The sequence below is a fragment of the Sapajus apella genome, unplaced genomic scaffold (genome assembly GCF_009761245.1).
Source record: "Sapajus apella isolate SASKATOON/1434 unplaced genomic scaffold, GSC_monkey_1.0 scaffold66, whole genome shotgun sequence".
NCBI classification, from domain to species: domain Eukaryota; kingdom Metazoa; phylum Chordata; class Mammalia; order Primates; family Cebidae; genus Sapajus; species Sapajus apella.
Genome location: NW_022437006.1, coordinates 1,561,036 through 1,587,080, shown reverse-complemented (window position 1 = coordinate 1,587,080; position 26,045 = coordinate 1,561,036). Strand labels below are relative to the sequence as shown.

The 26,045-nt window shown below is 42.6% G+C and overlaps 1 protein-coding gene across 2 annotated transcripts in view; it reads left to right on the top strand.

The window, feature by feature from the left end:
* The window catches only part of PKP2 (plakophilin 2), a 115,840-nt gene that overhangs the window by 10,374 nt on the left and 79,421 nt on the right, over positions 1-26,045 (top strand). For both annotated transcript variants that reach the window (XM_032248303.1, XM_032248304.1), the window contains exons 2-4: positions 9,140-9,252; positions 9,623-10,329; positions 19,770-19,905. In XM_032248303.1, the coding sequence (XP_032104194.1) occupies positions 9,140-9,252; positions 9,623-10,329; positions 19,770-19,905 (956 nt within the window). The remainder of the gene's footprint in view (positions 1-9,139; positions 9,253-9,622; positions 10,330-19,769; positions 19,906-26,045) is intronic.

The window sequence follows — 26,045 nt, the reverse complement described above, 5'->3', positions numbered from 1 at the left end:
GTAGTTTTAGTAGAGACGGGGTTTCACCGTGTTGACCAGGATGGTCTCGATCTCTTGACCTCGTGATCCACCCGCCTCGGCCTCCCAAAGTGCTGGGATTACAGGCTTGAGCCACCGCGCCCAGCCTTTTTTTTTTTTTTTTGAGATGAATTTCTCTCTTGTTGCCCAGGCTGGAGTGCAATGGCTCAATCTCGGCTTATCGCAACCTCCAACCTTTAAGCAATTCTCCTGTCTCAGCCTCCCGAGTAGCTGGGGTTACAGGAATGCACCACCACGCCTGGCTTATTTCGTATTTTTAGTAGAGATAGGGTTTCTCCATGTTGGCCAGGCTGGTCTCAAACTCCCGACCTCAGGTGATCCGCCCCCCTCAGCCTCCCAAAGTGCTGGGATTACAGGTGAGCCACTGTACCTGGCCTAATTTTTAAATTTTTACCTTTTTTGTAGAGATGAGGTCTCACTATATTGCCCAAGCTTGTCACAAACTCTTAGACTCAAGTGATCCACCCACCTCAGCCTCTCCAAGTGCTGGGGTTGCTAGTGTGAGCCATCATGCACGGCCAACTATAGCTATCTAAACCAACACATTCTACTTATTTTTCAGCCTAAACAAATGCTTACTTGGGCTGTTGTGGTTTCCATCAATATCTGGTTGTTGTTCTCGGAAAGTAGGAATAGAAGATAAAATACATTTTTTTGTTTTTTTTGAGACAAAGTCTCACTCTGTTGCCCAGGCTAGCATACAGTGGACTCCGTCTCCCAGGCTGGAGTGCAGTGTCATGATCTCGGCTCACTGCAACCTACACCTCCCGGGTTCAGGAGATTCTCCTGCCTCAGCCTTGCCAGTAGCTAGGATTATAGGTGCGCGCCACCATGCTCGGCTAATTTTTATATTTTTAGTAGAGACAGGATTTCACCGGCCAGGCTGGTCTTGAACTTCTGACCTCAAGTGATCTGTCTGCCTTGGCCTCCCAAAGTGCTGGAATTACAGGCATGAGCCACTGTGCCTGGCGATAAAATACACTTTCTAAAAATATATAAGTCCAATGGAAATGAATCCTATGTTACATGCCAACACAGGCAGACAAAAAACAAAAAAAAAAACTCCTTCGCCGACTCAGGAGTACGGACATACTATGGTCTTTGATGAGTCTCAGCATATTTTATGCTTTCTTTTAAGCGCCTACTTTTGCTAGTAAATGACTTTAAAGACCTATTCAAACGGGGCTTCCCCTTGTTGGCCAGGCTGGTCTTAAACTCCTGACCTAAAGTGACCTGCCCACCTTGGCCTCCAAGAGTGCTGGGGTTACAGGCGTGAGCCACCGCATCTGGCCTCAAGTTAGTTTTGTTTTGTTTTTTTGTTTTTTTTCTGAGATGGAGTTTTGCTCCTGTTGCCCAGGCTGGAGTGCAATGGTAGGATCTTGGCTCACTGCCACCTCCGCCTCCCAGGTTCAAACGATTCTTCAGCCTCAGCCTCCTGAGTAGCTGGGATTACAGGCATGCTCCACCATGCTCAGTTAGTTTTGTATTTTTAGTAGAGATGGGGTTTCTCTTTATTATGTAGAGTGCAGTGCCTCACTCCTGTAATCCTAGCACTTTAGGAGGCCGAGGCAGGTGGATCACGATGTCAGGAGTTCAAGACCAGTCTGGCCAACATAGTGAAACCCCGTCTCTACTAAAAATACAAAACCTTAGCATGTGTGGTGGTCAGGCTGGTCTTGAACTCCTGACATCGTTATCCACCAGCTTCTGCCTCCGAAAGCGCTGGGATTACAGGCGTGAGTCACCACGCCAGGCCTCAATTTAGTATTTTTAACCTTAACAAAAATTCATTATTTTGAGCAATGTTTGTATTGGTGACCAAACACAAAAGTCTTTTTTCTATAACAGCTGCTTTAGGAATCATATTATTCAGAAGGGAGAACATTGCATTGTCCTGTGAAGGCTTCACCTCTGCAATCTTCTGAGGAATTCAGAATCCTGCCACCATCAAAACAGACCTCCCTCACCATTACCCCCACCCCCGCAATTGGTTTGACCTGAATTGCTTGTTATTTGAGAAGGGTGGAATTTAAAGTTGCTCTGCAACTACCTACTTTATTTTCCTTAAGGTGGGCTCCATAAAATGTCCATGGTGTTTTTAGAAGAAACAATTTAGGGCCGGACGCGCTGGCTCAGGCCTGTAATCCCAGCACTTTGGGAGGCCGAGGCAGGTAGATCAAGAGATCGTGAGAGGTCAAGAGATCGTGACCATCCTGGCCAATATGGCGAAACCCCGTCTCTACTAAAAATACAAAAATTAGCTGGGTGTGGTGGTGTGCGCCTGTAGTCCCAGCTACACGGCAGGCTGAGGCAGGAGAATTGCCTGAACCTAGGAGGCGGAGGTTGCAGTGAGCCGAGATCGCGACACTGCACTCCAGCCTGGCGCTTGGCGACGGAGCGAGACACTGTCTCAAAAAAAAAGAAAAAAGAAAAAATAATTTAGGTAATGTTGCCCGAGCATGTTAATTTGAAATATTTCCTAGTAAATCATCCCCTTCTTTGGGAAACGTCAAAAGCATATTAGGCACTGTGCAAGGGAAATGAATGGCTGGAAAACACAGCAATGTCATCATGCTCCTCAGTGGTGGGCCAATCAAAAGCAACCAGAAAAAGTCCAATTCAAGCACCCAGGTAAACTTAGCAGGAAAAAAACCTGCTCTACAACACAGTGGAAAGTAAAGCATGCACTCTCGTTTATCCCTCTTATTAGAACAGACTAATTCATGAAAAAATGTGAAAAATTTTTATGACTCAAATTCTATTTAAAAACCTTATCTCAGTTTTGCGTATTGCTTTTGTAGAGGTGAAAAGCTTTCTTTTCTTACTGGTCACCAGGTTTATGACCGAGACTCCTATAATAAAAGACAGATTAACAAGAGAAAATCATAACAAATTTATTTAATGTAAGCTTTATTGACGTAGGAGTCTTCAGAAACAAAGACCCACAGAAACAGGGAAGACTGTATTTTTATGGACAGTCATGCAGAAGTCTAATGAGACAAAGATGAGCCTGATCTAATGGTAAACTGAGGGAATTTAGCAAGGCTTGTTTGTTCAGATTCTTCCCTTTGTAACATTCCTTTCCTCCAGGTATAGGGAGGATCCTTCTGAAATGAGTCTTTGACCTAATTCAAAGGAAGGTCAGCTTGATTTTATATGGTCTGCTTCAGAGAGAAGGGGTGAGAGGAAGCCCTAAGGGTAAAACTTCCTGCGCCTCCTGATTCCTCAAATGCCAAGTGCCGTATTTTGGGATGGCATGTCAGAAACCCATCACTTTACAACTTTGAAAGTATTTGAGTGTATGCCTTCTCAGGTCAGCTTCTCTCTCAGCAGTCCTGTTAGTAGCAGGAATTATGGGAAACAGGCATCTAACTGATTTGTCCAGACCTATACAAAGTGGTAGATTGGGGGTTTCAGATGAAATCTCTGGATGTCTTCAAAGTAGGCAAGATACTTATTTCTTTTTCTAAGTAAACAAATCCTTTGAAATAGAATCACATCTCAATTTTCAGTGTAAGAAAATCTGGATTTTCATGTTGGATTTGTTTAAAGCAGGATGCACCTGTGTGTATGATATGTTTTTGTTTGCTTTCTTCTATTTTCAGAAAAGGACATTGCTGAGTTATTTTATATGTTCAACGGTCATCATATTATCTTATTCTCTGATTGAACAGAAAATGACTTAAATTTATTTCCATCCTTATTAGTAGTTACTTTAAAAAAAATTTTACTCAGTCCAAAATTTCTTTAAAATCTTAGAACACAGGCGTTAATTCACCTTTAATCACCATACTGATCTCAAACTCATGACTGCCTGGGTGAATTAATCTGCATTATTTGTTGTTTGAGATTGGCTGTTTATCCAGAGAAACCATCGATTGTGCCAGCTTGCAGGCTGAATATCTGGAGTCACATCTTTCATGAGTATTCCACAGGAAGAGCGTCTGTGGTTTAAAAATTCAGTCTTATTTTATTCCCTGCTTCCAGCCACCTTGTAGTTATTTTGGGGACCATTAAACCAGTCTCAGTTCATTCATCTGAAAACCGAAGAAGCAGCTTTCTTATAAGAACTTATGTTGGCAAATAAAGAATTAATATTTACAGAGTATTTGGAGTTGCGTAAGTGAAGGTTTTAGAGGAAAGAGAACATAATTGTTTTTTGTCTTCATATCTGGAGTAAGAGTGGCTGTTTCATGAACTATGGTGTCTATGAAGTTCTTTCCAAAGAAGTAATGTTTTGATTCATGCTGCATTGTCAATGTGAAAGGCAAATTGTACATATACACATCTGTTATCACATATGAGGTGTTATAAGGCTCCTGTGATCACAGGTAGTATACAGTATTTCATTTCATTTAAGGTAGCAGCAGCATCCAGAATATGGAAGAGAAAATTGCCATTTGAATATATCTGTGTTTACTCTCAGGGGAAAAGTCTGTAACAAAATAAACCTGTGAAGTTCAATAGGTGTGATCAGTAGACAGTCTCAAGAGCCTCAACCTTGCTTAATAAGATTCCATTTGGCATAAGAACATGGTAAAGATTTGGTGGAACTGAAATGGGGTTCTGAGCTATGAACCTGATCCACATGATTGTGTTCCAAATCACCAACCAGTTTACTCAGCTTTGAGTAACAGAAGCACAACACCACCACAGCTCAACAAGCACGTTAGGCTAAGGCAAAAATCTTGGAATTGGATGAACTAAATCAGAACAACGAGCACTGGGGGAGGAGTCCCATGAAGGTTGCACTGGAGTGAGTGAGTTGTAATTTATGTAATGGGACATTAGAACAGGCAGAAGAGTTGTTGGTATGAATATGAATTGCTGTCGCTGGAATGAAAAGGGTGTTGTCCTCATTATTTATTCTATTTTAGTTGCTCCTTTAAAGTGATGCTTTGGTACCCAAAATGGTGTATGATTAAAAAATATATAAGAGTGATACTTTCAAATTATCAGCAACAGCTGAAAGTTTCTCTTATATGAATTGATTAACCATACTGAATATTTATATGGAATTCCTATGAAATAGGATAATAATCATCCCTCTAAGGCCTTGATAAATGACAAGAAATTTCATAGTAGCCACCATCCAGTCAGACAGCAGAGACCAGGGGAAAGGGGGAGCCCAGAGTTCAATCCTGACTATTAGATCTCTTTTCAATTCAAAGCAGGTAATTTAAGTTTCCCTAATTCTAAACAGAGGTGATAGTAGCTGGCTCCACGTCACAGAATATTGTAAAGAAACATAAAATAATTTGAGCTCCTTAAAAGAAAAGTCATATTGAAATGTAAGGAGTTCACATAAGTTGCTTTAAAAAGCCTTAAAACCCACAGCAACAATGGGAATATTTAACATCAGTTAAACATTTTAGTTCAATAAGCCTGATTATAAAACTCACTGATTAATTAGCTACTTGATAGGATATACTGTTTCACTGGGTCCTGTTCAAGGGTTCTTACGCATTTAGAAAACCTTTGCAGGATCTTAGCTTAAAGATGGAAGAAGCACGCTATTAACTGTTCCTGAATATCTACCTACTCCTGGCACTAGGGCAAGGGCCTATTCCAGGTGATGATGGGCTAGAGGGACCGAGTGACAGAATTTTTCTTGAATTCCTAAAAGTGCCTGCTTTCATCACCTGCCATTTTATTATAGAGTAACAGGAATTAATGGTTCCAGCTACCGTCTATAAATGACCATTAGTATTTTGCCATTCTAGATTGTTCCTAGCTTTCATATATTCAGTTTTCACGTGGTATAAAGGTTTGAACATGGATATCACTAAACTAATTTTTATAAAGCTAATAAATTGGATTTCTTATGTATCAATAAGAAATAATGTTCTGCCTGGCCACAGCCTTTGTACAAAAGCTTGTTTTATTAGGAGTGGGGGTGAGGGTAGTGTAAGCACTCTCCCCAGTCGTTCCCCCTACCCCGACCCCTTCACCTTTCTGCATATTCCTAGTGCTGAGGGTACTCTGGCCCCCAGACCCTTCAGGATTAGAGCCTTTTTATGTTCCCTGTACGTGGCCTGCTAGCTTCCTTTCCCACACCAGCAGGGCCTTTTCAGGCCTATGTCCCTAGTGGCCTGGGGAGGAGAGAAGGAACTGTGAATGCAGAGTAGAGGATAAAGGATTAGCCTAGGCACAAGCCTCAGCCAATGTAAAATAATAATACGAGGCCGGGCATGGTGGCTCCTGCCTGTAATCCCAGCATTTTGGGAGGCTGAAGCGGGTGGATCACCTGAGGTCAGGAGTTTGAGACTAGCCTGGCCAACATGGTGAAACCCCATCTCTATGAAAAATACAAAAATTAGCTGGGCATGGTGGTGGGCACCTGTAATCCCAGATATTTGGGAGGCTAAGGGAAGAGAATTGCTTGAACCCGGGAGGTGGAGGTAGCGGTAAGCCAAGATTGCATCATTGCACTTGGGCCTGGATGACAAGAGGGAAACTCCATCTCAAAAATAATAATAATAATAATAACAATATGAATTGCTTTCAACTTATTTATAGTAACAAACTTTAGCACCCTTAAAGATGTAACTCTTATGTGTCTTGAGTCCTCTCCTAAATTTGCTGTGGGGTCATGGAAAAGATTGCTTTCAAGTAAGGGAGGCTGAAGCAGAAGGATCACTTGAGCTCAGAGGTGAGAGTTCAGCCTGGGCAACAGCAAAACTTCATGTCTAATAAAATTTTTGGGAAAAAAAAAAGGTTTTTTTTACCTTATTTAAGGTCCAAGTTCCAGGCATTCTTTGTCATAGAGATTAAAAAGTAAGTGGCTGCCTGACCTTCTGCTAGCCCTTATGGAGAAATCAGGCCCCCGGAAACAGGAGATGCCTGACTTATCTCAACTGCCCTTGTCTCTGGGGTGACAGTTACAAGCCTGCTGCTGCCTCCCCACAAGACTCCTTGAGGCCTGAAAATTGTTTCTCAGGCAGATTGTTTGGCTGTAGGAAATAAGGACAAATGTACAAACAAAATTTGGGAGGGATTTAGATTTTTTTCGCTCTCTGGCAGAAAATAATTTCAAGAGTCTGCGCTCCCTCCCCTTGTGAATGTACTGTTAGTATTTTGAAAATTTGACTTTATAACAATTTATTGGAAAAGTTATATTGATGTGTTCCCACTGTACTGGAAAGGAGCTGCCTGTGTTGTTATTCTCAACATCTTTCATGAATCACTGAAGACCAGAAGAGTTAATTGAATATATTTTTCCTCCGATTTCTAAAAAATGCAACGTGGCAGAAAAAGAAATTTCGGTTAAACTTAAGAAAGTAGATATTACTTGGCTTTTGGAGATTGTTGCTTATTTGGTTTAGCCTTTTTTTTAAGGCACTAAGAGAAAACTCAAAAGAAAAAAGAAAGCTGAGAGAAGAATAATGGAGGCAGAAGAGGGACACAAAATACTGCTTTCTACCACTCCCCGCTCCTCAGAGGGGAGTATTTGAAGATGTAGGAGACATGCATCAGTTGAATCCCTGCAGGCTTCACAGAGCTAAGCACAAAGGGCTGACTCCTATCTGTGTTTGCATGAGAGTGGGCTTGCTATTAGACCACCAAACAAAGGAAGGGCCAGGTGATTCCACAAAAGCAGCCATTTGGAGTGTAGGGGTTGATTTCCTTTCCTGCCAAACTCTCCTATTGCCAAATATCTCAACCCCAGCATTGTCCTGAAGTTGATATTTCCCTGAATCATGCTGATCTACCCTGTTGTTTATACAAGCTGTGTTATCTAGTAGTGTTGAGTCACCGTTATAAGTATTGCCTACAACCTACTTATTACAAAAAGCTTCTGAATTCCTTCCCTGGGAACAGAGTTCTTTGACTTGGGAAACTGAACTTTATAGTCCAGACCATCTAAACACCTAAACCAGAGAATGAGTCCCAAAGTTTTCAGCACTATAACAACCAAAGTTTTTTTTTTTTTTTTTTTTTTTGAGACGGAGTCTCACTCAGTCGCCAAACTGGAATGCAATGGTGCAATCTCGCCTCACTGTAAGCTTCGACTGCCTGGTTCAAGCCATTCTCCTGCCTCAGCCTTTCGAGTAGCTGGGATTACAGGCATGCACCACCATGCCCAGCTAATTTTTGTATTTTTAATAGAGACGAGGTTTCACTGTGTTGGCCAGGATGGTCTCAATCTCCTGACCTCGTGATCCGCCTGCCTCAGCCTCCCAAGGTGCTGGGATTACTGGAGTGAGCCACTGCAACCAGCAACAACCAAGCATTTTTAGATTTTTGTGTGTTTCCTCTCCCTTCTTTTTCTTTTCTTTTCTTTTTTTTTTTTTTTTTTTTGAGGTGGAGTTTTGCTCTTGCTGCTCAGGCTGTAATGCAATGGTGCGATCTGCGATCTCAGCTCACAGAATCTCCACCTCCCAGGTTCAAGCGATTCTACTGCCTCAGCCTCCCGAGTAACTTGGATTATAGGCATATGCCACCACGCCTAGCTAATTTTGTATTTTTTTTTTTTTTTTTTTTTAGTAGAGACGATTTCTCCATGTTCGTCAGACTGGTCTCAAACTCTCACCTTCAGGTGATCCACCTGCCTCTTTCTTTTTCTTTTGTTAAATTCAACTTCATTTTGAAAAACTTTTTTTTTGTTTTTGAGATAGAGTTTCACCCTTGTTGCCCGGGCTGGAGTGCAATGGCATGGTCTTGTCTCACTGCAACCTCTGCTTCCCGAGTTCAAGCCTCCGCCTCCTGAGTAGCTGGGATTATGGGTGCCCTACACTACACCCAGCGAATTTTTGTATTTTTAGTAGAGATGGGGTTCACCATGTTGGCCAGGCTGGTCTCGACCTCCTGATCTCAGGTGATCCACCCGCCTTGGTCTCCCAAAGTGCTGGGATTACAGGCGTGACCCACCACACCCAGCTGAAAAACTTTTGTAGAGAATATTTTGATAATCTTTGATCACTTACCATATCCCAGGGTGGTGTGAAACCAGCATTTAAAAACATTAATGTACACTTAATACTTGTTCTTGGCCTCCATTACTTAAATTTAAAAATTTAATACATCGTTGTTACACAGTCTGTAAATATTGATTAGCCCACTTGTGTTCTGAGTTATTTTAATACTTGCTTTATTGCAGGAAATCTTCACCGAACCAGCAGTGTTCCTGAGTATGTCTACAACCTACACTTGGTTGAAAATGATTTTGTTGGAGGCCGTTCCCCTGTTCCTAAAACCTATGACATGCTAAAGGTAGGCTATCAAAGAATGTAACCCTAGTGATCAGATTACCAGGAAGATATTTTCAAACTTCCTAAGATTATTTTTGAATGTTTACTTTTCCCAAGTATTATTTCCTAAATGAGTGTTGAGAAAATTGATTTTTGTGAGGATACCATGGAAAACTGTGGACGTGAAACAGTCTTACATCCTAGTGCAAATAAATATGACTCAAGTCAACCAAGTCTTACTTTCAAAAAGCCTCTATCCACAAAGGGTCCAACTTCTCATCATCTGATTCAGAGAAACGGATGTGTTGGGTAATAGTCCCAGTGTAATTAGCCCTCTGCAAAGTTGAAAACTGAGTTATGCCTCCTTTAAACAGTATTTCTCTCCCGTGCAGGCTGGCACGGTTGCCACTTATGAAGGTCGCTGGGGAAGAGGAACAGCACAGTATAGCTCCCAGAAGTCCGTGGAAGAAAGGTCCTTGAGGCATCCTCTGAGGAGATTGGAGATTTCTCCCGACAGCAGCCCGGAGAGGGCTCACTACCCGCATAGCGATTACCAGTACAGCCAGCGAAGTCAGGCTGGGCACACCCTGCGCCACCATGAAAGCAGGCGGGCCGCCCTCCTGATGCCACCGAGATACGCTCGCTCCGAGATCGTGGGGGTCAGCCGTGCTGGCACCACAAGCAGGCAGCGCAACTTTGACACTTACCACAGACAGTACCAGCATGGCTCTGTTAGCGACACCGTCTTTGACAGTGTCCCTGCCAACCCGGCCCAGCTCACATACCCCAGGCCGGGGACCAGCCGCAGCATGGGCAACCTCTTGGAGAAAGAGAACTACCTGACCGCAGGCTCCACCGTCGGGCAGGTCAGGCCGCTGGTTCCCCTGCAGCCCCTCACTCAGAACAGGGCTTCCGGGTACTCCTGGCACAAGAGCTCCTTCCACAGCACCCGCACGCTGAGGGAAGCTGGGCCCAGTGTCGCCGTGGATTCCGTAGATTCCGGCGGGAGGAGAACGCACTTGACCGTGGGCCAGGCGGCGGCAGGGGGGAGTGGGAATCTGCTCACTGAGAGAAGCACTTTCACTGACTCCCAGCTCGGGTAAGTCCCCTCCTGACTCTGCAGCTCAGCCATTGCCAGCACATTCTGTTCCCACAGCCCTGACAGCATGAGCTGGCACTTCTGGGGCTGGAGAGAAAGGCTTCCAGAGATAAGTGATTAAAATAATGACTTTTCAGGCAGCTGCCTAATTGACAGATCAGCCTATTTACCTCGGGGACAGGGGCCAAGCTACCTGCTCACATGGCAGCTTTGTGCAGAAATGTGACATTTAGTCCATCTGTTCCAGATTAGATGCTGGCTAAAGGGACCCTACCCCTTGGCCATATGAAAATCTGCTCCAAACTCCAAAGTAGGCCAAGAAATGGAGAATTGCATCTGCATTTTCTTCATCATCCCATGAAATAAAAGGAAACAATGCTTATTCCTAGCGCTAAGTGTGAACCTCAAATGCCATTTTGATTACTATGACTGTAAAATGAGCTAAGGAAAGATGGCTGACTTCTAGATGTCTCTTTTCTTCCTTCAATACTTGGTATCGTTTAGATTTCTAGTGTCCGTGATTTGAAGGGGTATTCTTTTGGCAATATTAAATTATTAAAATAACTGAATTTTTTTTTTTTTTTTTTTGATACTGAGTTTCGCTCTTGTTGCCCAGGCTGGAGTGCAATGGCGCGATCTCGGCTCACCGCAACCTCCGCCTCCTGGGTTCAGGCAATTCTCCTGCCTCAGCCTCCTGAGTAGCTGGGATTACAGGCACGCGCCACCATGCCCAGCTGATTTTTTGTATTTTTAGTAGAGACGGGGTTTCACTATGTTGACCAGGATGGTCTCGATCTCTTGACCTTGTGATCCACCCGCCTCGGCTTCCCAAAGTGCTGGGATTACAGGCGTGAGCCACCGCGCCCGGCTAAAATAACTGAATTTTTTAATCATTCATTTCCCTTCCTATTTATAGCTTCACTAATTGAGTGTTTGGAACTTAATCCTTATTCACGTTTAATGCCTAAGCACAAATTTTATAAACTGAGCATGTTACTAAGAGAAAGTTGAGAAATAGATGGCTGATTAGATCAGTAACTCCTGCAATAGTGATCTAACATCATTAGGATAAAACATTAGATATCTTGTTGTTATTTGATTGCTAACGTCGGCTAATGATAGCTGTAGCTTCTAACTATCCTTTCAAGTGAAATTGTACAGTATGCCTACTGACCAAGTAGGCTTCAGTGATAAACCGCTTCTCAAAATGTTGAGGAGTAATCTAAACACGGGAAATTTTTTTTTTTTGAGACAGAATTTTGCTCTTGTTGCCCAGGCTGGAGTGCAATGGTGCGTTCTCGGCTCACCACAACCTCCACCTCCAGGGTTCAAGCTATTCTCCTGCCTCAGCCTCCTGAGTAGCTGGGATTACAGGCATGTGCCACCACACCTGGCTAATTTTGTATTTTTAGTAGAGATGGAGTTTCTCCATATTGGTCAGGCTGGTCTTGAACCCCCAACCTCAGGTGATCCACCTGCCTTGGCCTCCCAAAGTGCTGGGATTACAGGCGTGAGCCACTGCGCCTGGCCTACCACAGGAAATATTTTTTATAGCATAAAATTCACCGTGAGATTTCTAACATTTCTTATAGTAAGCAGACCTTTGGCAATGTGAGCATACTCACAAAGGGGAAAAATGAGCCAGGAGCAGTGGCTCAGGCCTGTAATCCGAGCACTTTGGGATGCCCAGGTGGGCAAATCACTTGAGCTCAGAAGTTCAAGACAGCCTGGGCAACATGGTGAAACCCCATCTCTACAAACAATGCAAATACTAGCTGGGTGTGGTGGTGTGCACCTGTAGTCCTAACTACTTGAGAGGCTGAAGCAGGAGGATTGCTTGAGCCCAAGAGGTGGAGGTCGCAGTGAGCCAAGATTGCACCACTGCACTCCAGCCTGGGGAACACAGTGAGACCTCATCTCCTCCAACAACTGGCATTGTCTTTCTCCGTCTCTGTGTCTCTTGCTTCTTGAACCACCCTGTCACTTCCCAGTCTCTTGTCAACCCACTGCAATATGATTTCAATCCCCTCCATCCCACTGACAGTCTCCTGACAAATGTAGCAATGACTGCCTTATTTGCTTCATCCTAAGCAGACACTACGCTGGGTAATATAAGCAGTCCTTGTATTCCTAAACCTGCAGGAAATTCTGTCATCCCTTGGTTTTGAGGGCACCAGCTTCCCCTGGTTTTCCACTCGCCTCTCCAGACATTCTTTGTTAGTCTTCTCTGCGTGCTCCCTTTATGCCTGCCCAAGGAAGGCATCTTCAGTAACCCTTCTATTCCAAGTCTTGATGCTCTTCCAGAGAAGCCCTGTGTACCTCACTTGTATCCTTATGGTTCTCAAAGTTTTGTCTTCAACTCCATCCTCAATGCCAAATTCTGGACCTAGATGAAAATCTAACAACCTCCTGGACATTTCAAACTCAGCATATCCTAAACTCACCTCATCATCTGCTCCCTATCCTCAACTTCCACCCATCTCCTCCTGCTGTAGTCTACTATTTTTTTTTCTGAGACAGAGTCTCACTCTGTCACCCAGCGTAGAGTGCAATGGCATGATCTCGGCTCACTGGAACCTCTGCCTCCTGGGTTCAAGCAATTCTCCTGCCTCAGCCTCCTGAGTAGCTGGGATTACAGGCTCATGCCACCATACCTGGCTAATTTTTGTATTTTTAGTACAGATGGGGTTTCACCATGTTAGTCAGGCTGGTCTCAAACTCCTGACCTCATGATCTGCCCGCCTCGGCCTCCCGAAGTGCTGAGACTATAGGCATGAGCCACCATACCCAGCCTAGTCTACTATTTTCAAACGTGGAAGTCATTCTGTATTCACCTATCACCAAGCCATATTTTTCCTTCTATAATGGGTCTTACATTTTTACCCCTCTGTCCATTTCTATTACACTGGCCTCTCTGTCTCTGGTCTTGCTCAGTCAGAACCGTTCTCTAGGACTGTCAGAATTATCTTTCCACCTCTGACTGTTTCTCTCCCGGTTTATAAACCTTCCATAATTCCACTAAGTAAGTATTCATGCTTTTAGCCATGACCTACAAGGCCCGTTGTGTTTTCAGCTCTGCTTATCACTTCAACCTCTTCTCCTTCTACTCCTCTCTGCCATCATCACCACCATCCCCAAACATACCCACATACCAACACCCAAACCACCTGGAACCTCCTTCCTTAATGCAAGATATTCATCCATATTCATTCTCTCTCTCTTTCCTTCTTTCTCCCCACTCCAGACCTTTACATATGCAACTCTATTTTTGTCTGACTACTTATAATTCTGGATTTAGCTCAGATACCACCTTTTTTCTGACCACTTCCTTCCCAGTCTAGCTTAGGTGCCCCAGATAGCAGCCTTGTGTGTCTTTATCAGAATAATATATTGTGGCTATTCATGTACTTATCTGTTCTCCCTCTGGACTTTGAGCATTTTTGAGTGCTCAATCATCTTAATATTCTCAGCACCCTAAAATGGAAGTACATCTAAAGTAGGAACTGTCAAAAATATCTGATGAGGCTAGGCATAGTAGTTCACACCTGTAATCCCAGCACTTTGGGAGGCCGAGGATGGAGGATTGCTTGAGCCCAGGAGTTTGAGACCAGCTTGGGCAACATAGGGAGACTCCCATTTCTATTAAAAATAAACAACTTAGCCTGACATGATAGTACCCACCTGTGGTCGCAGCTACTCCAGAGGCTAAAGTGGGAGGATTGCTTGAGCCAGCAAGGTTGAGGCTACAGTGAGCTGTGATTGTGCCACTGTACTCCAGCCTGGGCAACAGAATGAGATCTTGTTTCAATAAATATATAAGTGTATGGTGAAAGAGCAAAGTAGTTAAAGGAGAAATGAAATATAAACTTTACTTTTTGCCATCTAGGTTCTTTTGTTGCTCAAATTCTTGAAGAAGTATTAGTCATACTATTTTTCAATTATTGTTTTAATAGAAAGGGTAAATTGTATTAGAATATTTAATCATATTTCAAAGAATAGAAGGAACACTTGGGGTCAAAAAATTTAAAAATAATGAGTAAGGAATCTCTTCCTGAGATTTCCCCAAATTCTAGAGAGTAGAAGTCATAGAAATCAACTTTTTTCTCTGATGTTGAAAGGAAAATTTGGCTCTCTGTTAAAAGGAGAGGGAGCCGGAAGTATTTTGTGTAATGAGGAAGATAGATGCCCAAGGCGGTGCCTATGCCTGCCTGACTTCCCTCTTTCCTTTGCTGGGCTCCATGGCTCATTTCAGCTCCCCACGCTGCTCCCTGGGACCCCTGCCCTGAGACCACACACTGTGTTCTCCTTTTGCCCCACATTGTCTCATATTTCAAGCTCTGTCCAACCCCTATTTTGGGGATTTAATTTTTTATGCCTAGTGAAGTTCCCACATGTAAAGGAGTGGTCTTTCATATACGTTGAATATTAACTAGCTATAATCATAAGCCTGCGATAATGACCTAAGGTAAACAATGGACATGGCTTTCCAAAACATGAATGGCTGGTTAAACAGTGACTAATGCAGCTAAAAACTGAGTCTTGGAGTAAAAGAGAAACACACTGATGAAGCTGATGTTCTAGATCACACTGATAAAAAAGGTTTTTAAATATCACCACAAAAAACTTCTTAATGAATTTGTCTAAAACCATGATTTCTGACCTGTTGGCGACTGGTGGTTCTGCAAATGAGTATTAAGGTCTTCATAGGCTCTTCCCAGTAAGCATCACAATGGATGAAAATGGGCCAGGCGGGTGGCTCACACCTGTAATCCTACCACTTTGCGAAGCCGAGACAGGTGGATCACTTGAGGTCAGCAGATCAAGACCAGCCTGGCTAACGTGGTGAAACCCCATCTCTCCTAAAACTACAAAAATTAGCTGGGCATGGTGGTGGGTGCCCATAATCCCAGCTACCAGGGAGGCAGGAGAATCGCTTGAACCCGAGAGGCGGAGGTTGCAGTGAGCTGCTGTCGCACCATTGCACTGCAGCCTGGGCAATAGAGTGAGACTCAGTCTCAAAAAAAATAAATAAAATATAAAAATTGAGTGGGATATATGATGGTCTACAAGAGGAGCAGTGAAAAATAAAATAGGATATGTCATCAAGTGCCAGGTTGCGTGGTACATGTTAGTGTCTACAGAAATTTAAAGAAAACCAGAGCAGGGCTGCAGCACCTTGGGAGGCTGAGGCTGGCAGATTGCTTGAGCCCAGGAATTTGAGACCAACCTGGGCAACATCGCAAAATCCCATTTCTACAAAGTATGTAAGAATTAGCTGGATGTGGTGGTGCATGCCTGTAGTCCCAGCTACCCGGGAGGCTGAGGCAAGAGAATCACCTGAGCCTGGGAGGTCCAGGCTGCAGTCAGCCATAATCACGCCACTGTACCCCCGCATGGGCAACAGAGTGAGACCCTGTCTCAAAAAAAAAAAAAGAAACAAACAAAACCCACAAGAGCAGCAATGTGCCCTGAGATGAGTTGAGGGAGACTAAGCAGAGGATGGATCTTCACTAGGATTGCCAGTCAAATCTGTGACCCAAGAGCACTGCAGAGCAGAAAACAGATCATACTGACTTCCCTCCATGTCCTCTTAATGACCACCTGCTTTAGTTCTTTGATTTTTTTGTCTCTTTCAACTATACTTTTTTTTCCATTTCCATTTTTAACAGCCCAGTTCAAGGCTTTTTTGCCTCAGCTAAACCTTTTGTCGTGCCCTCAGCACTGTCTCTTTCTTTCCAGATACGCATATCCACTCCAGAGTCATCTTTCCAAAGCACTGCTTTCATCATCACTTTAAAATATTTATGGGGATTTGCATTTACTGAGCGTCTGACAACACTTGTAGGAGCTATCCATTCATCATTTTATGTTTGTTTTGCCTTCAGAAGTGTAGCCGTATTCTAATATCAGGGAAACCAGCCCAGGCAGGGTTGTGTTGTTAGTTGGCAGAATACTGGCTACTGGGGGATTACACACAAACATAAGTTACTGGGTTGTTTGTTTTGTTTTTTTGAGACAGAGTTTCGCCCTTAATGCCCAGGCTGAAGTACAATGGCACGATCCTGGCGCACTGCATCCTCTGCCTCCTGGGTTCAAATAATTCTCCTGCCTCAGCCTCCTGAGTAGCTGGGATTATAGCCCCCCCAACCACACCTAGCTAATTTTTGTATTTTTAGTAGAGAGGGGTTTCACCATGTTGGCTGGGCTGGTCTCAAACTCCTGACCTCAGGTGATCCACCCGCCTCAGCCTCCCAAAGTGCTGGGATTACAGGCATGAGCCACTGCACCTGGCCAAGTTACTGGGTTGTTCCCCCCAGCCCCCGTAATGTCTCATATTCTGACCAATGGTATTTTACAGTGCTTTCTCTTACTTTTTAAAGTTTATACTGATATCATTTTAAAAATTGTTGAAAAGACTCACTTCTGGAGAATATGTTCAGGGGTCAGTGGGGCTGGGGAACAACTTCTCTTCCTGGTTCTCCAGCCCAGGCCCAACACCACCTCCCAAGCCAGGTTTCCTCTGCAGACTTCAATAAATGTTTCATAAGTGAGTAGAAAGAGAAGAAAGGAAGGAAGAAAGAGAAGAAGGGAAGAAGAGAGAGAAAAGGGGCTGGCATGGGGGAATGCTGTAGGAGAACAGAGGAGGAAAGAATAGCTCTCGCTGGGAGAGGGACGCAGAAAATATTTCACAGAAATTAAGATATTTAAGCTGAGGTAGGAGGATTGCTTGAGACCAGGAGTTGGAGACCAGCCTGGGCAACATAGCATGGCCTTATCTCTATAAAAAGTTAAAAAATTTGGCTGGGCGTGGTGGCCCACACCTGTAATCCCAGCAGTTTGGGAGGCCAAGGTGGGCAGATCACGAGGTCAGGAGTTTGAGACCAGCCTGGCCAACATGGTGAAACCCCGTTTCTACTAAAAATACAAAAATTAGCCAGGTGTGGTAGCAGGTGCCTGTAATCCCAGCTACTTAGGAGGCGGAGGCAGGAGAATTGCTTGAACTCAAGAGGCTGAGGTTGCAGCAGTGAGCCGAGATCATGCCACTGCACTCCAGTCTGGGTGACAGAGCAAGACTCTGTCTCAAAAAATCAAAAAAGTAGTCAGGAGTGGTGGCTCACACCTGTAGTCGCAGCTGCTCAGAAGGCTGAAATGAGAGGATCACTTGAGTCCAGGAGGTTGAGGTTATGTTGAGCTGTGATCACATCACTGCACTCCTGCCTGCGTAAAAAAACAGGACTGTGTCTCTCTGAAAAAAAAAGAACAAGAAGAATTTAAGATATTTGAATTGAGTCTTGAAGAATGGATAAGAATTAGGTAATATGATAAGCTTCCTGGAAGAGTCAAAGGTGGCTTCTGAAGAAGGTGGCAATGTTTACAGAAGGATTAAAAACCCGACGTGATTGGAGGGGTGTGTAGTAGATCCAAGGAGTGGGAAGGAAAGGGGTTGAGGATGACAGGAAGTAGAGACAGACTTGGGCCAGAACGTATGCCATGTTGTGCAGTTAGACTTGATAGACAGTAACAAAACAGAAAGTTGACCCCCGACAACCGTAGTAAACCTTGCTGAGGAAGTCTTCATTTTGTTTAGGATTGTTTTTAGTGATAAAGTGAAATCGCATTGGGTTGCCTAAGTGTGAACACAGAGCTTCTGTGTGAATCATGTTCAGGAAAATAAAGGATTAGAGTAAAGGAATTATATGTGGGTGTTAGAGATGGGAAATTCAAACTTTCCTGAGTCATGTATGGCTTATGAGATGGATTAATGGCTCAATCTTAAAAAAAAAAAAAGGCTGCATAACACAAGGCTGTTCTTATGAATGATCTTTCATTAGTTAAAACACCTGCAGTGATAGCTGGTAAAGGCTTTGCTATTGAGCTTTAGACTAGACTCACAGAGTTTTGATTCTCTGTAAAGGCATTAGACTCCATGAATGCAAAATATTTCCATCTCCTTTAAAATATGTGTGTATATTAGATAAAAGTGAGTCAAATGCTAGTTTTAATGGTAATAGCCTGAATTTTTTAAACCAATTATAATTGACTCGTGAGGCACATTAAAAATATGAGATCATTATATAATTCTCAGTATAGATGCCAGAAATTTTCTGCTTCACTTTTAATACCCATATACTTATGAGGTAACCCTTCTGTGTTTGAACATGTGTTTCAGAAGCAGGGGTATTATTTTTTAGTCATGAGGTGCATTATTCCTTATCACCCCACCTGTACCACACCCACCCACACACAGGCACACCCTTCACAATGCTGCACACACTCACACCTTTACACATGTATGTATATTCATGGGTTAGCCTGTTGGAAAAGAGTATTTCCTCATCATGCTTGCTACTAGATACTGGAAAACTCCTCAGTATTCATTCCTGTCTCTGTTACCCGGAATGAATCAGGTATAACCCTCTTTGAAGCCAAAAACAGGCCTAAATTACCTTTAAAGTGTGTCTTTAGTCATTATTTTGTTTGTTTGTTTGTTTGTTTGTTTTTGAAACAGAGTCTTGCTCTGTTGCTCAGGCTGTGGTGCAATGGCGTGACTAAGGCTCATTACAGCCTTGACCTCCCAGGCTCAAGCGATCCTCAGCCTTCCAAGTAGCTGGGTCTACAGGCACACACCACCACACCCAGCTAATTTTTTTTGTTTTTTGTAGAGACAGGGTCTCACTGTGTTGCCAGGGCTGGTCTTGAACTCCTAGACTCAAGCAATCCTCCTGTCTCAGCCTCCCAAAGTGCTGGGGTATTTCAGATGTGAACCACCGTGCCCAGCCCAGAAAAACTTTTAATTTCTATAAACATATTTTTAAAAATTCTTTTAAAACTCTTATTGTGCCTTTAAAGTTGCTTTTAAAGCTGTGAGTATCATATGATACATATTTATCTTTTTTTTTTTTTTTTTGAGCTAGAGTCTCATTCTTTGGCCCAGGCTGTGAGGCAGCACAGTCTCTGCTCCCTGGAACCTCTGTCTCCCAGGTTCAGATGATTCCCCTGCCTCAGCCTCCTGAGTATTACAGTATTACACCTGAGATTACAGCTGTACACCACCACGCCCAGCCAATTTTTTGTATCTTTAGTGGAGATGGGGTTTCACGATGTTGGCCAAGCTGGCCTTGAACTCCTGACCTCAAGTGATCCACCACCTCAGCCTCATATTTATCTTTAAAAATTCAGCTTCTTTCTTTGGTGTATGTTAAAATTCAATCCAATGACATCATCCAAGGTCTCCAGTCTGATCAGAGGTGTAGTATTTCTGGCCAGTAGTACCTCTGCCTTCTCATCTTGGGTGCTGATTTTTCTTTTGGCTGAAGAAAAACCAAGGTTCAGATGTTCTAGTGCTTTCCAGTATTAGCTGAGTCATCTCTGGAGGACCAGGTTGGTAGGAAGGAGAAGCGAGGTTTGGAATCTGGCTGAATCTGTGCCTGTTTGTCTAGGAATGCAGACATGGAGATGACTGTAGAGCGAGCAGTGAGTATGCTTGATGCAGACCACACGCCACCATCCAGGATTTCTGCTGCAGCCACTTTCATACAGCACGAGTGCTTCCAGAAGTCTGAAGCTCGGAAGAGGGTGAGTGTCATCTTCAGCCCATTGCAAAGCACAACACACTTTCACTTCTATCATGGTGATCTTGCACACTGAAACCAATAATTTATTTAAATTTTTAAAAATTGGGGTCGGGCGCAGTGGCTCACATCTGTAATCCCAGCACTTTGGGAGGCCGAGGTGGGTGACTCGTGAGGTCAGGTGTTTGAGATCAACCTGGCCAACATGGTGAAACCCTGTCTCTACTAAAAATTTAAAAATTAGCTGGGTGCGGTAACAGGCTCCTGCAGTCCCAGCTATTTGGGAGGCTTAGGCAGGAGAATTGCTTGAACCTGGGAGGCGGAGGTTGCAGTGAGCTGAGATCGCACCACTGCACTCCAGCCTGGGTGATAGAGCAAGACTCCATCTCGGGGGAGCAAAAAAAAAAAAGGCTGGGCACAGTGGCTCATGCCTGTAATCCCAACACTTTGGGGCCGAGGTGGGCAGATCATGAGGTCAGGAGTTCAAGACCAGCTGGGGCAACATGGTGAAACCCCGTTTCAACTAAAATACACAAAATTAGCTGGACGTGATGGCAGATGCCTGTAATCCCAGTTACTCGGAGGCTGAGGCAAGAGAATCACTTGAACCCAGGAGGCGGAGGTTGCAGTGAGCCAAGATAGTGCCTCTGCACTCTAGCCTAGGTGACAGAGTAAGACTCATCTTAACAAAGAAACAAAAAATTGAGATCTTTTACTTTAAAAGGAAACATCCACTCATTACCAAAAATATTTTCTGCAATTCAGAAATGTAGAAAGTAAGTCGCTAGACAACCTTTCCCCTTCTTTTACTGTCTCCCCACCTCCCCATTTAGAACCATCCCCAGAGGCCAATGTTTGGCAACTTTTTTTCATTCAATGATTCCGTTAACATTTGTAACAATTGTTCAACTAATTGCTGTGTGCCTATATCTTTTGACACTTTTGTTCCTATAGGACAGATTCCCAGAGATAGAATTAATAGGTTATTTTTTTTCCCATTTATTTATTTTATTGCATTTTAGGTTTTGGGGTACATGTGAAGAACATGCAAAATTGTTTTATAGGTACACACGTGGCAGTGTGATTTGCTGCCTTCCTCCCCATCACCTACATCTGGCATTTCTTCCCTTGCTATCTCTCCCCAGCTTCCCACCCCCCACCGTCCCTACCCTGTTTCCCCCCAACTGACCCCAGTGTGTAGTGCTCCCCTCCCTGTGTCCATGTGTTCTCATTGTTCAACACCCGCCTATGAGTGAGAACATGCGGTGTTTGATCTTCTGCTCTTCTGTCAGTTTGCTGAGAATGATGGTTTCCAGGTTCATCCATGTCCCTACAAAGGACCCAAACTCATCGTTTTTGATGGCTGCATAATATTCCATGGTGTATATGTGCCACATTTTCCCTATCCAGTCTATCATCGATGGGCATTTGGGTTGGTTCCAGGTCTTTGCTATTGTAAACAGTGCTGCAATGAACATTCGTGTGCACGTGTCCTTATAGTAGAACGATTTGTAATCCTTTGGATATATACCCAGTAATGGGATTGCTGGGTCAAATGGAATTTCTATTTCTATGTCCTTGAGGAATCGCCACACTGTCTTCCACAATGGTTGAACTAATTTACACTCCCACCAACAGTGTAAAAGTGTTCCTATTTCTCCACATCCTCTCCAGCATCTGTTGTCTCCAGATTTTTTAATGATCGCCATTCTAACTGGCATGAGATGTTATCTCAATGTAGTTTTGATTTGCATTTCTCTGATGACCAGTGATGATGAGCATTTTTTCATATGTTTGTTGGCCTCGCGTATGTCTTCTTTTGTAAAGTGTCTGTTCATATCCTTTGCCCACTTTTGAATGGGCTTGTTAGTTTTTTTCTTGTAAATCTGTTTTAGTTCTTTGTAAATTTTAGATATCAGCCCTTTGTCAGATGGGTAAACTGCAAAAATTTTTTCCCAATCTGTTGGTTGCCGATTCACTCTAATGATTGTTTCTTTTGCTGTGCAGAAGCTGTGGAGTTTGATTAGGTCCCATTTGTCTATTTTGGCTTTTGTTGTCAATGCTTTTGGTGTTTTGGTCATGAAGTCCTTGCCTACACCTACGTCCTGAATGGTTTTGCCTAGATTTTCTTCTAGGGTTTTTATGGTGTTAGGTCTTATGTTTAAGTCTTTAATCCATCTGGAGTTAATTTTAGTGTAAGGTGTCAGGAAGGGGTCCAGTTTCTGCTTTCTGCACATGGCTAGCCAGCTTTCCCAACACCATTTATTGAACAGGGAATCCTTTCCCCATTGCTTGTTTTTGTCTGGTTTGTCAAAGATCAGGTGGTTGTAGATATGTTGTGTTGCCTCCGAGACCTCTGTTCTGTTCCATTGGTCTATATCTCTGTTTTGGTACCAGTACCATGCTGTTTTGATTACTGTAGCCTTGTAGTATAGTTTGAAGTCTGGTAGTGTGATGCCCCCTGCTTTGTTCTTTTTGCTTAGAATTGACTTGGTTATGCGGGCTCTCTTTTGGTTCCATATGAAGTTTAAGGTGGTTTTTTCCAGTTCTGCAAAGAAGGTCATTGGTAGCTTGATGGGGATAGCATTGAATCTGTAAATTACTTTGGGCAGTATGGCCATTTTCACGATATTGATTCTTCCTAACCATGAACATGGAATGTTTCTCCATCTGTTTGTGTCCTCTCTTATTTCGTTGAGCAGTGGCCTGTAGTTCTCCTTGAAGAGGTCCTTAATAGGTTATTTTTTATTTGTTTTAAAAAGTGAAACATTCATGAGGGAGGAGGAATCACAGCTCAAAAAGGTATTCAGTGGAAAGTAAGTCTCTTCTACTCTAAACTCCAGCCTATATCTCCTCTCTGTTCTGTCTGTCTCTCTCTCACACAAACACATATATCAATTTTTTCAATCTTTCCAGAGATATTTTATACACGTAGAAACAATTGTTGAAACAATTGAGTATCCTTTTTAAAACATGAAATCAGATAGTAACTTACTACTTATAGTACTTTATTTTTTCACACTGTATATTAGAAATCTTCAATATATATTAATTTTACCTCATTCTTTTAAGATGCTGCATAGATTTCTGTTGTCTAAATATACCAGTTTTATTGGTTCATTTTTTAACAACCTTATTGAGGTATAACCTGATACAGTTTTGACACTATAAAACCATCATCATGATCAAGATACCAAACGTATCCGTCACCTCCAGTGTTTTCTTGTGCACCCCTGTAATCCATATATCCCACCTGCCCCCAGCCTCCCAAAGCAACCAATGATCTGCTTTCTTTCCTTTCTTTTTGAAACAAGGTCTCACTGTGTCACTCAGACTGGAGTGCAGTGATGCAATCGAAGCTTACTGCAGCCTCAACTTTCTGGGCTCAAGGAATCCTCCCACCCCAGCCTCCTGAGTAGCTGGAATTGTAGGCACACACAACCACACCCAGCTAATTTTTGTATTTTTTGTAGAGATGGGGGTCTCACTATGTTGACCAGGCTGGTCTGGAACACCTGGGCTCAAGCAGTCCTCCTTCCTCAGCCTCCCAAAATTCTGGAGTTACAGATGTAAGCCACTATGCCCAGCCATGATTTGGTTTCTGTCGCTGTAGATTAGATTGAATTTTCTAGAATTTTATATAAATGGAATAACAGAGAGTATAAGCTTTTTTTAGTCTGAATTCTTTTACTTAGAGTAAGTCTTTTGAGATTCACCCATGTTGTATGTATCAATTTTGGCTATTACAAATAAAGCTACCATGAACATTTGTGTACAAGCCTTCATGTAGACATATGCTTTCATTTCTTTTAAGTAAATACCTAGGAGTAAATGCCTAGATGGTATGTTAGGTGTGTGTTTGACTTTTTAAGAAACTGCTGAATCATTTTACGAAGTAGCTGTGCCGTTTTACATTCCCACTCGCAATTTATGAGAGTTCCAGTTCTTCCACATCTTAACATTTGATATAGTGAGCCTTAATGTTAGCCTTCAAGTTTGTAGAGATGTTTTATTTTTGTTTTAATTTGCATTTCCCCAATGACAAAGGGGTTGAACTTTTCTTTTTTCTTTTTTTTTTTTTGAGACAGCGTCTGCCTCTGTTGCCCAGGCTGGAGTGCAGTGGCACAATCTCGGCTCATTGCAACATCCACCTCTCAGGCTCAAGTGATCCTCCCACCTCAGCTTCCCAAGTTGCTGGGCCATCTGTAAACCACCACACCTTGCTAATTTTTGTTATTTTTTGTAACGATGGCGTTTCGCCGTGTTGCCCAAGCTGGTCTCCAACTCCTGTCAAAGGAGCCAGCTACCTTGGCCTCCCAAAGTGATGGGATTACAGGCATGAGCTACTGCACCCAGCCAGAACATCTCTTTACGTACTTACTTACCACTTAGATATCTTCTTTGGTGAACTATGTGTTCAATTCTTTTGCCCATTTTTTATTTTATTTTTTTGTTTTATTATTGAATTTGGAAAGTTTTTGGATATTTTCTATATACAAGATCTTTTTCAGATATATAAGATGGAAATATTTTGTTCCGGGTGTGCTTTGTTTTTTCATTCTCCTAATAGTTTTTCACTTTAATGGGGTCTAATGTATTCAATTTTCCCCTTTATGGTTTGTGCTTTACATGTGTATCTAAGAAATCTTTTCCTATTCAAAGGTTAGAAGATAATCTATATTTTATTCCAGAAGTTTTGTAAATGTTATATTTTATAGTTGTTCTGTGGTTCATTTGTGATTAATTTTTATATATTCTAAGATATGGGCTGAAGTTCCTTTTTTGGCATATGTAGATTTAATTGTTCGGGTGTCATTTGTTGCAAAGACTTTTATTTCACTAATGAATTGTCTTTGTATCTTCGCTGAAAAGGAATTGATCACATATGTGCGAGTCTATTTCTGGACTGTGTATTCTGTTCTATTGATCTATTTGTCTTTTTTTTTTTGGAGATAGAGTCACTCTGTTTTCTAGGCTGGAGTGCAGTGGCACAATCTCCGCTCACTGCAACCTCCGCCTCTTGGGTTCAAGTGATTTTTCTGCCTCAGCCTCCTGAATAGCTGGTATTACAGACACCTGCCACCACATCCGGCTAATTTTTGTGTTTTTCAGTAGAGCAGGGTTTCACCATGTTGCCCAGGCTTGTCTCCAACTCCTAACCTCAAGTGATCCACCTACTTTGGCCTCCCAAAGTGCTGGGATTACAGGTGTGAGCCACCACACCGGCCTGTAAGATTATTTTTGAAGGCTTACTATTCCCAAGTATTATCATTTCCTAAATGAATTTTGAGAAAATTGATTTTTGTGAGAAAACTGGGGATGGGAAACAGTCTTACATCCTAGTGCAAATAAACATGACTCAAATCAACCGGTTAAGTCTTACTTTCAAAAAGCCTTTATCCAGAAAGGGTCCAACTTCTCATCATCTGATTCAGAGAAAGGGACGTGTTGGGTAATAGTCCCAGCATAATTAGTCTTCAGCAAAGATGAAGACTATATGTCTGTTTTTATGCAAATTCCACACTGCCTTGATTACTATAGTTCTGTAAGCCTTGAAATTAGGTAGTGTTAGTCCTTCCATTTTATTCTTTTTCAAAGTTGTTTTGGCTATTGTGGGTCTTCAGCAGTTCCATTTGAAGTTTAGAATCAGCTTGTCAATTTCTTAAAAAAATTATTGCTGAGATTTTATTAGAGATTCACTGGATCTGTAGATTAATATGGAGAGAACTGACAACTTAACAATATTGAGTCTCTGATCCATGACCATGGTACATCATAACATTTATTTAGGTCTTCAGTTTTTCTCAGCAGAATTTTACAGTTTTTACTGTAGAGGTCTTTCATGTCTTTTCTTAGATTTATCCCTAAGTTTATCATATTTCCAGACGATATTGTAAATGGTGCTTTTTTATTTCTATTTTTGATTGTTCATTGCTAGTATATAGAATAGATAATTTATATACATATATATTTACAGAGAGAGAGAGAGAGAGAGAGTGTGTGTGTGTGTGTGTGTGTGTGTGTGTGTGTGTGACAGAGAGAGAGAGAGAGAGAGAGAGAGAGTGAGTACTGGCTGGAACCTCTCCTTACAGTCTTGAAAAGAAATGGTGAGCTTGGGCATATTATCCTGTTTCTGATCTCAGG